Source organism: Dendrobates tinctorius, unplaced genomic scaffold (genome assembly GCF_039654945.1).
Source record: "Dendrobates tinctorius isolate UK_male_01 unplaced genomic scaffold, ASM3965494v1 ptg000251l, whole genome shotgun sequence".
In the NCBI taxonomy this organism is placed as follows: Eukaryota; Metazoa; Chordata; class Amphibia; order Anura; family Dendrobatidae; genus Dendrobates; species Dendrobates tinctorius.
The window spans coordinates 7,466,661-7,481,081 of NW_027361918.1; the positions used below are offsets into that span (position 1 = coordinate 7,466,661).

General features: G+C 50.3%; 1 protein-coding gene across 1 annotated transcript in view; it reads left to right on the forward strand.

Annotated features, from left to right (window-relative positions):
- Nucleotides 1–1,967: 1,967 nt before the first annotated feature.
- Nucleotides 1,968–14,421, forward strand: part of LOC141065371 (uncharacterized) — a 43,510-nt gene continuing 31,056 nt past the window's right edge. The window contains exon 1 of the mRNA XM_073557816.1: nt 1,968–2,039. Coding sequence (XP_073413917.1) covers nt 1,998–2,039 — 42 coding nt within the window. The 5' untranslated portion in view covers nt 1,968–1,997. The remainder of the gene's footprint in view (nt 2,040–14,421) is intronic.

Below are 14,421 nucleotides of genomic sequence, written 5' to 3' on the forward strand. Positions count from 1 at the left end.
TGTGTGTTTTAAAATGCTCCTCGGGGCTCCGCCGTGTACTCCTGTGTCCGTGGGAAAAGCACGCTTCGTATGCTTTGTACACACTTGGCTCCGCTCCGTACATCCCGTACACACACGGCTCCACTCTGTCCACCTCGTATACACACGGCTCCTCTCCGTACACCTCGTACACACGGCTCCTCTCCGTACACCTCGTACACGCGTGGCTCCTCTCCGTACATCTCGTACACACAGGGCTCCGCTCCGTACACCTCATACACACACGGCTCCTCTCCGTACACCTCGTACACGCGCGGCTCCACCTCGTACACACACACGGCTCCGCTCCGTACACCTCGTACACACCGCTCCTCTCCGTACACCTCATACACACGCGGCTCCTCTCCGTACACCTGATACACACAGCTCCTCTCCGTACACCTCGTACACACGGCTCCGCTCCGTACACCTCGTACACACACGGCTCCGCTCCGTACACCTCGTACACACGCGGCTCCTCTCCGTACACCTGATACACACGGCTCCTCTCCGTACACCTCGTACACACGGCTCCGCTCCGTACACCTCGTACACACGGCTCCGCTCCGTACACCTCGTACACACGCGGCTCCTCTCCGTACACCTGATACACACGGCTCCTCTCCGTACACCTCGTACACACGGCTCCGCTCCGTACACCTCGTACACACGCGGCTCCTCTCCGTACACCTGATACACACGGCTCCTCTCCGTACACCTCGTACACACGGCTCCGTTCCGTACACCTCGTACACACGGCTCCTCTCCGTACACCTCGTACACACGGCTCCGCTCCATACACCTCGTACACACACGGCTCCGCTCCGTACACCTCGTACACACACGGCTCCGCTCCGTACACCTCGTACACACAGGGCTCCGCTCCGTACACCTCATACACACACGGCTCCTCTCCGTACACCTCGTACACACGCGGCTCCACCTCGTACACACACACGGCTCCGCTCCGTACACCTCGTACACACGGCTCCTCTCCGTACACCTCGTACACACGCGGCTCCTCTCCGTACGCCTGATACACACAGCTCCTCTCCGTACACCTCGTACACACGGCTCTGCTCCGTACACCTCGTACACACACGGCTCCACTCCGTACACCTCGTACACACGCGGCTCCTCTCCGTACACCTGATACACACAGCTCCTCTCCGTACACCTCGTACACACGGCTCCGCTCCGTACACCTCGTACACACGCGGCTCCTCTCCGTACACCTGATACACACGGCTCCGCTCCGTACACCTCGTACACACGCGGCTCCTCTCCGTACACCTGATACACACGGCTCCTCTCCGTACACCTCGTACACACGGCTCCGCTCCGTACACCTCGTACACACGGCTCCGCTCCATACACCTCGTACACACACGGCTCTGCTCCGTACACCTCGCACACACGCGGCTCCGCTCCGTACACCTCGCACACACCCGGCTCCGCTCCGTACACCTCGTACACACGCGGCTCCGCTCCGTACACCTCATACAGACGCGGCTCTGCTCCGTACACCTCGTACACACATGGCTCCGCTCCGTACACCTCGCACACACACGGCTCTGCTCCGTACACCTCGCACACACGCGGCTCTGCTCCGTACACCTCGCACACACGCGGCTCCGCTCCGTACACCTCATACACACGCGGCTCCGCTCCGTACACCTCGTACACCCACGGCTCCGCTCCGTACACCTCATACACACACGGCTCCGCTCCGTACACCTCATACACACACAGCTCTGCTACATCCACACTGTAAATCCTGACCCCACACATACTTACCTCAACCAGCACCATGACAACAGTAAAGCAGAGTCTTGCAGACGGTAGAGGCAAGGCTGAGCGCACAGGACCTGTGATGAGGTCACAGGAGGGGTGGAGTCAGGGGTGACATGATCAGGGGTCTGGACAAAGGCTCCTGATCATGTGACCCCCTGACTCCTCCCCTCCTGTGACCTCATCACATGTCATGCGAACAGAGCGAGCAGGCAAGCGAGTGCGACGCTGTGAGTGGCTGCGGGGGGGGGCGTGGCGGCATATCTCCCTGCAGTGCGGGAGGAACTTGAATCTATCACCGCCGCGCAGAGGGCCGGCGGCAGGAGCAACAGTGGCCGCAGCAGCTGGCAAGCGGCCAGATGATGGGCATGACAGCGGCCCAGCGGGAAAATGCCCGGTTGGTTATATTGCCAATCCGGGCCTGTGCATGGCGGTGGACGTAGCGGTGGTGGTGGCCGGCGAAGCCCAGAATTCATATGGGCCTGTTTTAGCTGGCATTGTAAACTGTTGGGGAATGTGTATTCCACTATCCGGCTAACAATTTTGAATGAGGGAGGAACCTCCCAAATGTAGAAGTGAGAGCCCTCATAACTGTAAAAGGAAAAACTAAAGCCAAAATGTTAAAAGGGAGGTACCGTATATTTTTTTAAAATTTTTGTTTTGTGTTATATACATGTAATTATGGAGGAAAAAATGTTTCTTAGCATTTTTCCCTTTAAAAAAAAAAATTAGTTTTGGTTTGGTAGGTCTTCGAATAAATCCATAAAAACAGCGCAGTAGTCTGAGAACATTATTCCCAGATCCCATCTGTGAGTCAGAAAGGCCTGCGGCGTCTCCTCCATGATGCTGCTCCCATTTAGTTTCCGCTCTTTCCCGTCCATTTCAGCTTTTTTCCTCAGCCCCCAGACCGGTTTGTTGGGTCCAGCTGAAAAATATCCGGCTCTCCCATTGGCTTGCGTTGGATTCGTTATTTGGTAATTAGAAATTATTTGTGCCGACTTTCCCGAAGCCGAATATTTCACCATCTGATCAGTATTCGCTCATCACTATTAGGGTATGTGCACACGCTGCGGTTTTGCTGCGGTTTTGGCCCTGCAGAACTGCAGCAGTTCCGCAGACATGGTACTTTACCATGTTAGCCTATGGGTTTTCAAAACCGCAGTGCTCACGCTGCGGTTTTTTACCTGCGGAAAAGCTGCGTTTTTTTTTCCGCAGCATGTCAGTTCTTTCTGCGGATTCTGCTGCGGTTTGCCACCTATTCAATTGTCCAGGTGTCAAACCGCAGGGCAAAACTGCAGGCCAAACCGCAGCAAAACCACAGGTCACTTTACCTGCGGTTCCGCGGGAAAAAACCCGCAGGTGAATCTGCAGTGTGTGCACATACCCTTAATATGTAACATTTCCCACGAGTCTACTTCACGTCAGCACCATTTTTGAAATATATATTTTTACAGCCAAATTTACAAAACCGTCTTTTTTAGGGACCACCTCACATCTGAAGTCACTTTGAGGGGTCTACATGACAGACAATAACCAAAAGTGACACCATTCTAAAAACTGCACCCCTCAAGGGGCTCAAAACCACATTCAAGAAGATTATTAACCCTTCAGGGGCGTCACAGGAACTGAAGCAACGTGGAAAGAAAAATGAACCATTTTTTTTTATTTTCACAAGGGCAAGAGGAGAAAACTAACTGCAACATTTATTGTACATTGTCGCTTTGACGCTGCGGCGACCCGCGCCGAACGCAACATTTTGCTGTGGTCGCCGCGGCGGCAAATCCCCACACATCCGCACGGCCTGCGTAACTAATGGTAAAGGTAGGGTAAACAGGCTGCATGCAGATGTAGGCGGAGCTAAGCGGAGGAGGTGCGGCAGTGGGAGGAGCTTCACAGAGGAACTACGCAGCTCTGACATCCACAAATCTGAACCTAGCCTTACAGAAGTTTATAATGTTGAGCCGTGAAAATAAAAAAAAGTCACTTTTTTCCCACTAAAATGTTGTCTTAGCCCCATTTTTTTATTTTCACAGGGGCAAAAGGGGAAAATGAAACCTAAAATTAGTTGTTCAATTTATCTCATGTTCCCTGTACATCACCGTTATGGACGTCCTCCTTCCATTGTCTCCTTGTGATTGACCATAAATCATCTCTGCTTACATGTATCACTTTATTGGCTGGTATCCTTATAATGACCGAATCATGTTCTGCTAAATTGACTCTTCTCCCCTATTTTCATCTTTGCTCACATTCCTCCACCCCCCACTACTCCTCTTTCCTTCACCTCCCAGCATTACAGTTCTTCTAATATGATTTATCGCTCTCCCATGTGATCCCCTTGTGAACTGCAGATGATGACACCAATGGCCGCCTACTGCGGACTTAGAAATGGCTGCCGGTGTGGACATGCGCGCTTAGCTCAGTTGCCTCTTTGCTCCATCCAGTCATTGAATAGGTGACACACGCGTGTTGATGACATCACATAGTCTTTTGACCTTACAAGCATGCGCCACTGTGATGGCTGCGGGCTGCAGCATTATTTATGGCAACAGCACGCATGCGCCAATTACACTGGCACCTATGGGCTTCCTATAAACCCTTATACTGACTCCTCTCCTTGAGAAAGCTACACGCGAAACGCGCATCGGGGCTGTGGAAGCAATACTATGCATGACCTGTTTCTGCTCCACTCTACACCTATGGTTATTGTACCTTTCAATACCTAAGAGCTGAACTATATAGATACACAGCAGTCTGTGTGTTGCTTTACTTGCTGGATCCACCCCTTGCCCTCCAACATTTTTCCTCCTTGTTTTGACATATTTGTATACTGATGGTATTTATGTTTTTTGCTTTGCTTTAATAAATGGTTTTTAGCTTATTTTTTGCATGATCAGTTTTATGCTTGGGGTACTCCACCACTTGAGTATGCATTATTGATCTGTTATGTGGAAGGACTTTATACCCTAGTCCTTTATCTCGACATTGTTAATAATAATAATAATAATTTTATTTCTATAGCGCCGACACATTCCGCAGCACTTTGCATTATAGAGGGGACTTGAACAGACAATAGACATTATATTATCCTACAACGAATAACCGGAGGAGTCTAATGCCCGAAATTCAAACTCAGAGAGATAATATAGTGAAAAAATATATACACTCTTTATTGAAACATATACATGAAAAAAATGTATTACAAATACAATAATATGATCAGGTAGCGGAGGCGACACAAAAGGGAAACTGACAGCAGCATAAATAACATATTACGCCTTGGTCCATAAAATAACGAACAGATCCCCAGCGCAGCAATGACTCACTAAATGATTTATGCCACAGTACATTCAATCTGAGTTCTAAGTAATGGGGTGCAAAACAGCTGCCATCATCTCATGACTACTGTGCGACCTGACACGCAGCGGAGACTGTTGCGACCCAGGGACAAACCCGCACACATTACCTCTGCCCCCCCATAATAAATCAACTCAGAAACCAAGTGATGGGTGAAGGTCGGTCACAGCTTTATTAAATGCTTTGTTAAACAACCATTTTGAAGGCACATAACTTCTCTTAACACGCGCTTGCCACAAATGCCCTGCTCCATATCCGCAGGCAAGTCAGCCATCAAGCCATAATTCCGTGCCATTCCTTCTTTTACTGCTTCTAAACAGGACTCCGACCCCCACCCATCAATAACAAAGCCTGCTCCATACCATCCTGCAATCCGGATAGGAATATATCGAGCCCGATATCGATTAAATGAACCCCATCAGGCCTTAACAGGGCTCTGTTATCCCCTTCCAACTGTCGGTGCCGTACTACCATACCAAACCTATCACGCACAAATTTAGAAATACGAGCATTAATCAATCTCCTTGATCGTTCAACCGCCATCCCATCACGAGCCCCTTGCCACACCGCCCTCGCGACAATCTCGGACCACACCAAAACTAGTTCTTGGAAGAAACTATGGAACCGTTCCATATCAGCCCGCATCATCGTCAACAACTCCGCCACTTTGTAGGAACACAGGTCATTTCCCCCCGCGTGCAGAACCAAAATAACAGGACCCCGAGCTCCTCTTGCCACCGAAATGACCTCAGGCAAGACCTGCGGCCATTTCAGGCCCCTAACGCCTCTCCACATGAACTCCCGCCCCGGAATCCTAGGTGCCGTCCACCTGGGCGACACTAAGCACGTTGCGCAGCCCAGAATATATAAGAATGTCCCAGCAACCAAACGGTCGGTCTGATGGAACCTGCAAAAAAAGAAAATGTTAATACAATAAATCCGGACGAATATCTCTAGCGAAGCACGCCAAACGCCACCTCCCTATCTTTTGAACTTCCGAATCCGGAAGACCCTCCTTAGCTGCTTCCGTAGCAGCACCAATGCGAAAAGAATGGGTACCATACTCACCAACTGGAACTCCTGAACCCTTCAAACATTTGTTAAACACAGACTGAAATTGATACCTGGTTAACTGTGAAAAATCGAAATGCGTGAAGAAAAATTCACCCCCTCGTCTCAACGCCGCATAAGCCCGAAGCAAAGCGACCGGACACATTGAGGCTTCGGCAGCATGCAACAAAACCCAAGAACCCCGACCCAACGGATCAGTCTTAGATTTACGGATTCGTACGCGAACCGACCCTTCCGAAAAAACCACGTCCTCAAAATGCAAACCACACCCCACGTCGAGCTTTGAACGCGGAACCAATTCCCCAACTCTCAGGGCCCCGAAAAACGCTAATCCAAACGCAGCGGATAAAAGAGCTGTTTCAAAAGCGGATCTGCACAACTCCTGAGCCGTAGTTATGATCAGGCTAAGCAGAGCCAGCGACACCGGGCGCCGACACTCATTACTAGGTTGGACCCTTCGCAAACCCTTCATAGCTTGACGCATAATGAAAGATTTCGTAACATCGGGCCATCCTAAGAGCTGAAAGTGAAAAGCAACCCCCGACAAACGCTGCTGCGCCGATGCTCCCGATAAACCTTTGTTAGTCAACTGACACAAGTACTCAACCGTAACTTGCAATCTGGAATTCTCGCACGCCTGAACCGGCCTATGGCCCACCAACTGGCACCATTCCGACCACCCCTTACCATACGCACGCCAGGTCGATTGAGACACCGAGGAGCGGACAAGGGACATCAATTGTTCCCGACCGCATCCCACAGGACCGACGGGCAATTGAAATCCTCCGGACTGACATTGGGGCCATGCACCGTGGAGACCTGAAAAACAGAGAAATCAGAAAGGTTAGAGAACAAACCTTCCTGCCCATGCACCAACTGAACCCGAAGCCAAATATTGAACCTCAAACATAGTAGGGCAAGTCTACGCAGTAGGCCCAAAACCGGCAACAACCTGGACGACATGTGATTGATACAGCGAACCACACCCGGGTTGCCAGACCGCAACTGAATTTCCTGATTGCACAGTAACTCACCCCACAACTCAAACAAAACCACGATTGGAAAAATCTCACATAGAGTCTTGTCCTGACAAAGGCCCGTCTTAGACCATGACTCCAGCCAGCCCTCCCGACAGCGCCGTTTGCCAAATCCGGCCACGAAACCCGCCACTACATTGCCTTCTGTAAACAAATCCAATTCCTGAGCCGTCCGGCGCAGTTACATGAAACTAGTATGACCATTAAACGACTGCAAAAAAGAAAGCCACACTTCCAAATCTGCCTTCATGGCCCTCGTGACCCGCACCCTGTGGTGCGGGCTAGAGGCACCTTTCGTAGCCAGCGACAGCCGTCGCGAGAAAACCCTGCCCACCGGCATGACCCTGCATGCAAAAACCAACAAACCTAGCAATGATTGCATCTGCAACAGGGTGACCTTCTTAACAGACAGAAAACCCGAAATCAAGGAAACCAATTTTTGAATCTTGTCCACAGGCAAGCGGAAAACCATCGCTACCGTATCAATTTCAATTCCAAGAAACGACAAAATGCGAACCGGGCCAATCGTCTTCTCTGGAGACAGAGGAACGCCAAATTCCTTTGCCATAGCCGTGAATGCAGCGAGCAACCTGTGACACACATCCGAGTCATTCGGGCCTACAAAAAGGAAATCATCCAAATAGTGAGTAACTGACCTGGCTCCTGCTTCACATCTAACCACCCATTCCAGAAAGGAACTAAAAAGCTCAAAGTAGTAGCATGAAATAGAACCCCCCATGGGAAGACACATGTCAAAATAAAACTCTCCTGCAACCTGACAACCCAACAAATGAAAACAATCCGGATGCACCGGCAACAGGCGAAAAGCCAAATCGATATCCGATTTCGCCAACCATGCTCCTTCCCCCACGCTCCTAATCAAGGCCACAGCCCTGTCGAAAGACGCATACGATACTGATGCATCATCAGGGGAGATTCCATCATTCACCGAAAAAGCCTTCGGGTGCGACAAATGGTGAATTAACCGAAAAGAGCCCGGTTCCTTCTTTGGGACCACTCCCAGAGGAGATACTCTAAAATCCTGAAAAGGCGGCGTCAAAAACGGACCCGCCATCCTACCCAGATCCACCTCCTTCTGCACCTTTGATAACAAAACATCAGGATGTTCCCGAGCCGATGTCAAATTTTCAGAAAAACCAGGGGACCTATGCAATCGAAACGGGATGAAAAAACCCTCCGAAAACCCAAAACGCAACTGACCAGCTGCCTCTTTATTAGGATACCGGTCTAACCACGGCCCCATCGCGACTACGTTCACCGGTGTCCTTCCTCTCAGTTTGCTGCGGCTTGACTGGCAACTTTCCCGCAGGGCGGGAGCATCTAGCCGCCGGGTGGGAACCTCCGCATGAGGAACATTCATGCCGGAATTTGCAGAGACCGTAGAATCGATAGTGTCCCTCATTAAACAGCCAACAGGTACCGGGTCTCCGTACGACCACTGAACTGGAACCCGACGAACCCTGTCCAGCGGCCACTGTTGGAAAGGGGGGTTGTTTCTGCGTCATCATAAGACGCAGCCATACCTCAGTCGCCTTAACCCCCCAACCAATCTCCGGATGATTAGCTAACCGCCTTCTAAATTCCTCGTCATACCTCCACCACGCAGACCCACCGTGAGCCTTGTACGAGTTGTAGATCAAATCCTGATAAATGAACAACTCTGAACATCTACCCGGGTGCTTCTGACCCATAACACAACCCAATACGGCAAATGCTTGCAGCCAATTATTCATAGTCCTCGCCACTTTCGGGCGCACTCTATCCGCAAACCTTTCCACAGGTCTCCTTTCCTTGTCCACGGTATGTTGGTCCACCGCAATCAGCGACCAAATATCCACATATTCATTACTCCAAATTTTCTTTTTAGTATCCTCGTCCAAGTGCGAACCCAGCAGAACATGGCGTCCTTGTACACCCCGGCAAGCGAGGAATCAACCTTGTTACCCTCCTTACCCGCATTAGCTGCGGGGGGGCAATTGCCCAACCAACACTCTCAAAACAGAAATCACCGTTGCATTATCCACACTTGAAGAACCTAGCAGGGAACACTCACCCGGATTTGCCATTGGAGGATGGACTCCCATAGATGGAGGAACTCCGGTTCCCAAATAACCTGCCTGGATGCTGCTGTGATGACTTGTAGCCTCAGGAAGTGCGTTCAACGCAGCCAGGCTGGAAGTCCTTGACGGAACCCTTGACTCCCGGCACCCAGGAGGAGGATTGAGAGCATGTTCGGGACTCACAGACGTGCTCGACGCCCCAGACGCTGAAGACGGAGAGCCACGCCTCGAGGACCGGGTATGGCGGCGGCCCCTAGAGGACACGCTGTGGCCTGAACGCCGTGATTTTCTGCGCCTCCTTGAAGCATGCCGCCCCTGGTGACGCGACCGTGGGGAAGAGGAGTAGGAGGAAGAGGAGGAGGATCTCCGGCGCCTACGCCTGTCCCGCCTCCCCTCCGGGGGGTACGTGGCAGCCGTCCCCACCGAGAAAGCCTCCCTGCTACCCCCGGCAATGGCAGGAGCCGAAGCCGTGCTCTGACCCAATTCCCCTTGTAAGCTTCCCACCTGTGTGGCAGGGGCGGGCCCAGTAACGCCCACCAGAACCATCCCCGTGTGGGGCAAAAGTGGCAGGACACCCATTGGGGCCGAAGCCTGACCTCCCCTGGGCGAATTCCCTTCTCCCCCTCTTTGCACCGGGGGCTGAACACATCCCGGTTCCTCCGCAGAAGCGAAGGATGTAGCGCTATGCCTCCCTCCCATCCTACGCCCCCGTGCTCCAGTAAAATTTCTTATCCCCCGCCGCGCCCCTAACCCACTTCCCACTACCGCCGCTATCGTGGGCACCGGAACCCGGTTCCCGGCCGGCGACAGGCAGTGCAGCGGCTCCCCACGAACCCGGCGCGCACCGCTGACACGTGTAGCCGCCGCTGCCTGTCCCGTGACGCAGGGCCGGAAGTCGGGGGGCGGGGACTTCCGCCTTGCCGTGCGCCGCCGAGACCCAGCGGCCGGCAAGGCGTCTGTGAGCCACAACGGAGGGCGGGAACGCCGTGCGGACCGCCTACCTCCCTGCAGCCCCACCACCTCCGGCTGCTCAGCATGAACCACCGCGGCGGCGGTCAATCCCTCAGTCGGGGAATCGGTGACCGGACCCGGGACCCCTACAGCAGCAGGAGCCTGAGAAGCTCCCAGGTGAGCCCCTATACCTGCCAACGCGCTGTGGAGCCACGACTCCCCCTCCTGCTGCACTCGCAAGCGCAGAGCCTCAATGAGGGGATCTGCCATGGTACCGGACAGTGCTTCCAAACAAGCACTTCCAGGATGTGCTTCCAGGAGGAAAGAGGGAGGGTGGCCTCGGATGCACTGCTATATATTCCACAGGAAAGGGCTGTGCTACCCCCTTCCTCCTCCCATTGGTCCCATAATTTTTAACCCCAACCCCACCAGAACGTAAGTGGGCAGAACGAGACACTATGATGTAAGGGGAGGGGAAGAGAGGCACAACAGTCAGTGGCACTCTCCTTAATCAGTGCAGTGCCAGCCATACATGCCCCACATGGGCACGCATGGTCTTTACAGCATTTCCCTTACCTTTTGCACTTGAATTCTTGCTATGCATGTCTCCTTATGCCTCGCACAGTATTCCTGAGATGGTAGACGACGTCACTCTAAAGATGAGACTAGATCATGCTGTATCTGAACGGGAGGCCATTCAAATATCGGAAGAGCTGGAATCAGAATCCGGTCCTCAAATGACAGTTTTCTCTATGTGTTATACCCTGATATGTGGACTTATACGAGCAGCAGATGTCTGTCTAAAATTCCTCTGGAACCTATTGATGAAAGCGGTCTCAAATCGACTCATATGGATGAAATGGATTCCACCTATAAATATACATTTGTCAATTGGATTCACTACGATTGAATTGGATTAGCGCTTTATTACTTTTTGTTTCCTTTTCTTTGCACTTTACACTGAGTATTGATTATATGATGTATTGATTTTTGTAACCTTTTTATAATCATATGTATGATCTTATATTTATCACGCTATTTATACTTGTATAATATAATTGTAATTTCACTTTTTGCACATTACACAATTCAATTGAAAATTGAAAATATCAAGCAGAAGTGTCTGTTTTTCATCTGAAAATTTTCCATTAGAATTAAAGTCTATAGGTAGGTGAAAATCACGAGCGGCATTGTCACCGGTGTGCTGACTAATTTTAATAGAAGCGTTGCTGTTACCTGTGGCAGTGCTGCGAGGAAACTGAACACATACTACTAGAGATGAGAAAAGACATTTGCAGGACCTTGGGTCCAGCAGGACCTTGGGTCCAGCAGGACAGGATCCCTGCGAACCGCCCCCTATCTGCCCACATACCCAGCGCCCCTTCCCACTATTAGGCCCATCGTATGGGTCACATCATAACGATGACATTGTGACTTTGTATTCAAACCGGAAGAGGCACTGGGGATTTCAGCAGGTAGGAGACGATTTACAGGGATGCTGCGTATCAATTCGGTCATCTTTACTGATTACTAGATAATTTGACAGCTGGTCTCACAAAATCTTGAACCTGGATACCCCATGGTCAGCTTATAATCCAGGGACGCTTTTAACAAAACGAGATTGTCCAAATAGGACTACTCCGTTAAGTATTAATAAAAGATAAATCACGTAAAACAGAAAGTAGCACAGTTCAGAATAACATTGCTTAAAATATGCACACATAAGATGCAAGCGTAAGGAACTTTGACGCAGTTTGCCAGCTTCCGTATCATGGCCATAATATCAACCAATACCTTACAGATATTGATATGTTTTTGATGTTTTTTGTGCACTTTTTATATTTTTTCAGGGTGCAGTTGGGCCCAAATGGTTCTGCTCACTGTGGCCTCTGTTCACACAGGATGCATTCTAGTTGGCACTGGGCAGCCCCCCTATATGGTGTTACTAAGAGGCTGTGAACCAGAAGCCCTGAATTCCCTGTGTGAACACTGCCACATGCGGATTATTTCTTCTGCACTGGTGGACCACATGGCCAATGCCTGATTGTAGGCTGGCTGTTTCATTTGGTATTATTGCACCTGTGCAGCTGCCATTTTACTTGGGTCCGCTGCACCCTGGTGAGTGCAGATGTATTTAGGCCTGTCTGGTTTTATCTTGATTTTTTTGGAAGATTTTTTCCTCTTTTTGAGGTTTTCATGAACCAGTTAACAGTCTAAATATGTAGCAGTACAGACACAGAGGGCTATTAAATGCAAAAAGCATGTGAGAACATGATGCGAGGAACCTGGTTATGGTAAAAAATTTAGAAATGAGCCACACAGGGATATTTACGTTAATGCATTGAGGCGAGTGGTGAGTTCTCCTTCAATGGAAGTCTTCAAATAGAGGCTGGACAGACATCTGACTGTGATGATTTAGCGAATCCTGCTTTGAGCAGGGGGTTGGACCAGATGGCCCAGGAGGTCCCTTCCAACTCTACGATTCTATGATTCTATGATTCTATGATAGGCCAGTCTGAACAAATGAGTTTTTAAGGCACACTTAAAACTATGGTGTTTGGGGATTAATCGTACTAGCCTGGGTAGTGCATTCCAAAGAATTGGCGCGGCTCGTGAAAAGTTCTGGAGACGGGAGTGGGAGGTTCTGAATAATGAGGATGCTAACCTCATGTCATTAGCAGAACGGAGGGCACGGGTAGGGTGGTAGGCTGAGACGAGGGAGGAGATGTAGGGTGGTGCTGAGCCATGGAGGGCTTTGTGGGTGAGGGTAATAAGTTTATACTGGATTCTGGATTGGATGGGTAGCCAGTGTAATGACTGGCACAAGGTAGAGGCATCGGTGTAACGATTGGTGAGGAATATGATCCTAGCTGCTGTAATCAGGACGGATTGGAGAGGGGAGAGTTTGGTAAGAGGGAGACCGATTAGTAGAGCGTTACAATAGTCCAGACAAGAATGAATAAGAGAAACAGTAAGAGTTTTTGCGGAGTCAAAAGTAAGAAAGGGTCGAATTATAGAAATGTTTTGGAGGTGCAGATAACAAGACTTTAGTGAGGGCAGTTTCAGTAGAGTGTAAAGAGCGGAAACCTGATTGTAGAGGGTCAAGGAGAGAGTTATCTGAGAGATAGCGGATAAGACGGGAGTGGACCAGGCGTTCCAGGAGTTTAGAGATGAAGGGAAGATTAGAGACAGGTCTACAGTTCGCAGCACAGTTTTGGTCAATGGATGGTTTTTTAAGTAATGGCTGTATGATGGCATGCTTAAATGAGGAAGGAAAAATACCGGAAGAGAGAGAGAGGTTGAATATTTTTGTTAGGTGAGTGGTGACAGCAGTGGAAAGGGACTGGAGGAGATAAGATGGGATGGGGTCACTGGCGCAAGTGGTAGGGCGACATGTTTGTTTGCCTTATGAATTTTCTCTAATTTCAATTTCTCCTTAGCACGCTGATACCCGAATTGTGGGGGAAAACTACTGTGTGGGCACACAGCAGGGCTCGGAAAGGAAGGAGTGACATTTGGAACGCAGACTTTGATGGAATACTGTTACACATAATGGTGTCTCAAGTGGATTTGTGGACACAGGACCAGGCCTGCCTAGGAAGAGGCATAACTAAGCAGCTACTAGGTGTTCACTGGAGCTCCTGATGCTGGAGACAGACTGGGCTGACAGGCTGAGGGCATTTACTATGTGCTGCCCTTTCAAGAGCAGGGAATTGCCTGCACTAGGCGTGCCATCATAAACAGCAGCGCTCACACAAGGAAGAGACAGCAGCATGATGGGGAACCACACTGCAGGATCGGGGTGGTGAGTAAGCTGGCGTCCCTGGGACAAAGGGGACACCATTCAGGGGTGCCGGCCATATCACTATGTCTCATTTAGAGAGCCCCTGATGTGCCTAAACAGTGTAACCCCCACACACACTTGTGACCCTGATTTGGAATTGATTTGGTGGTTTCATGGTATGTGAATTTTTTAATATGGCAAATGTGAAAAGTGTAGATTGCATCAGGTTGGCATATGGGTTGTGATGGTCATAAATAAATTTACTGTATTATTACATGTATGAGTGGTAGACACTGAAATAGTCTTTCATATGCAGACCAAGTTTGTCAAG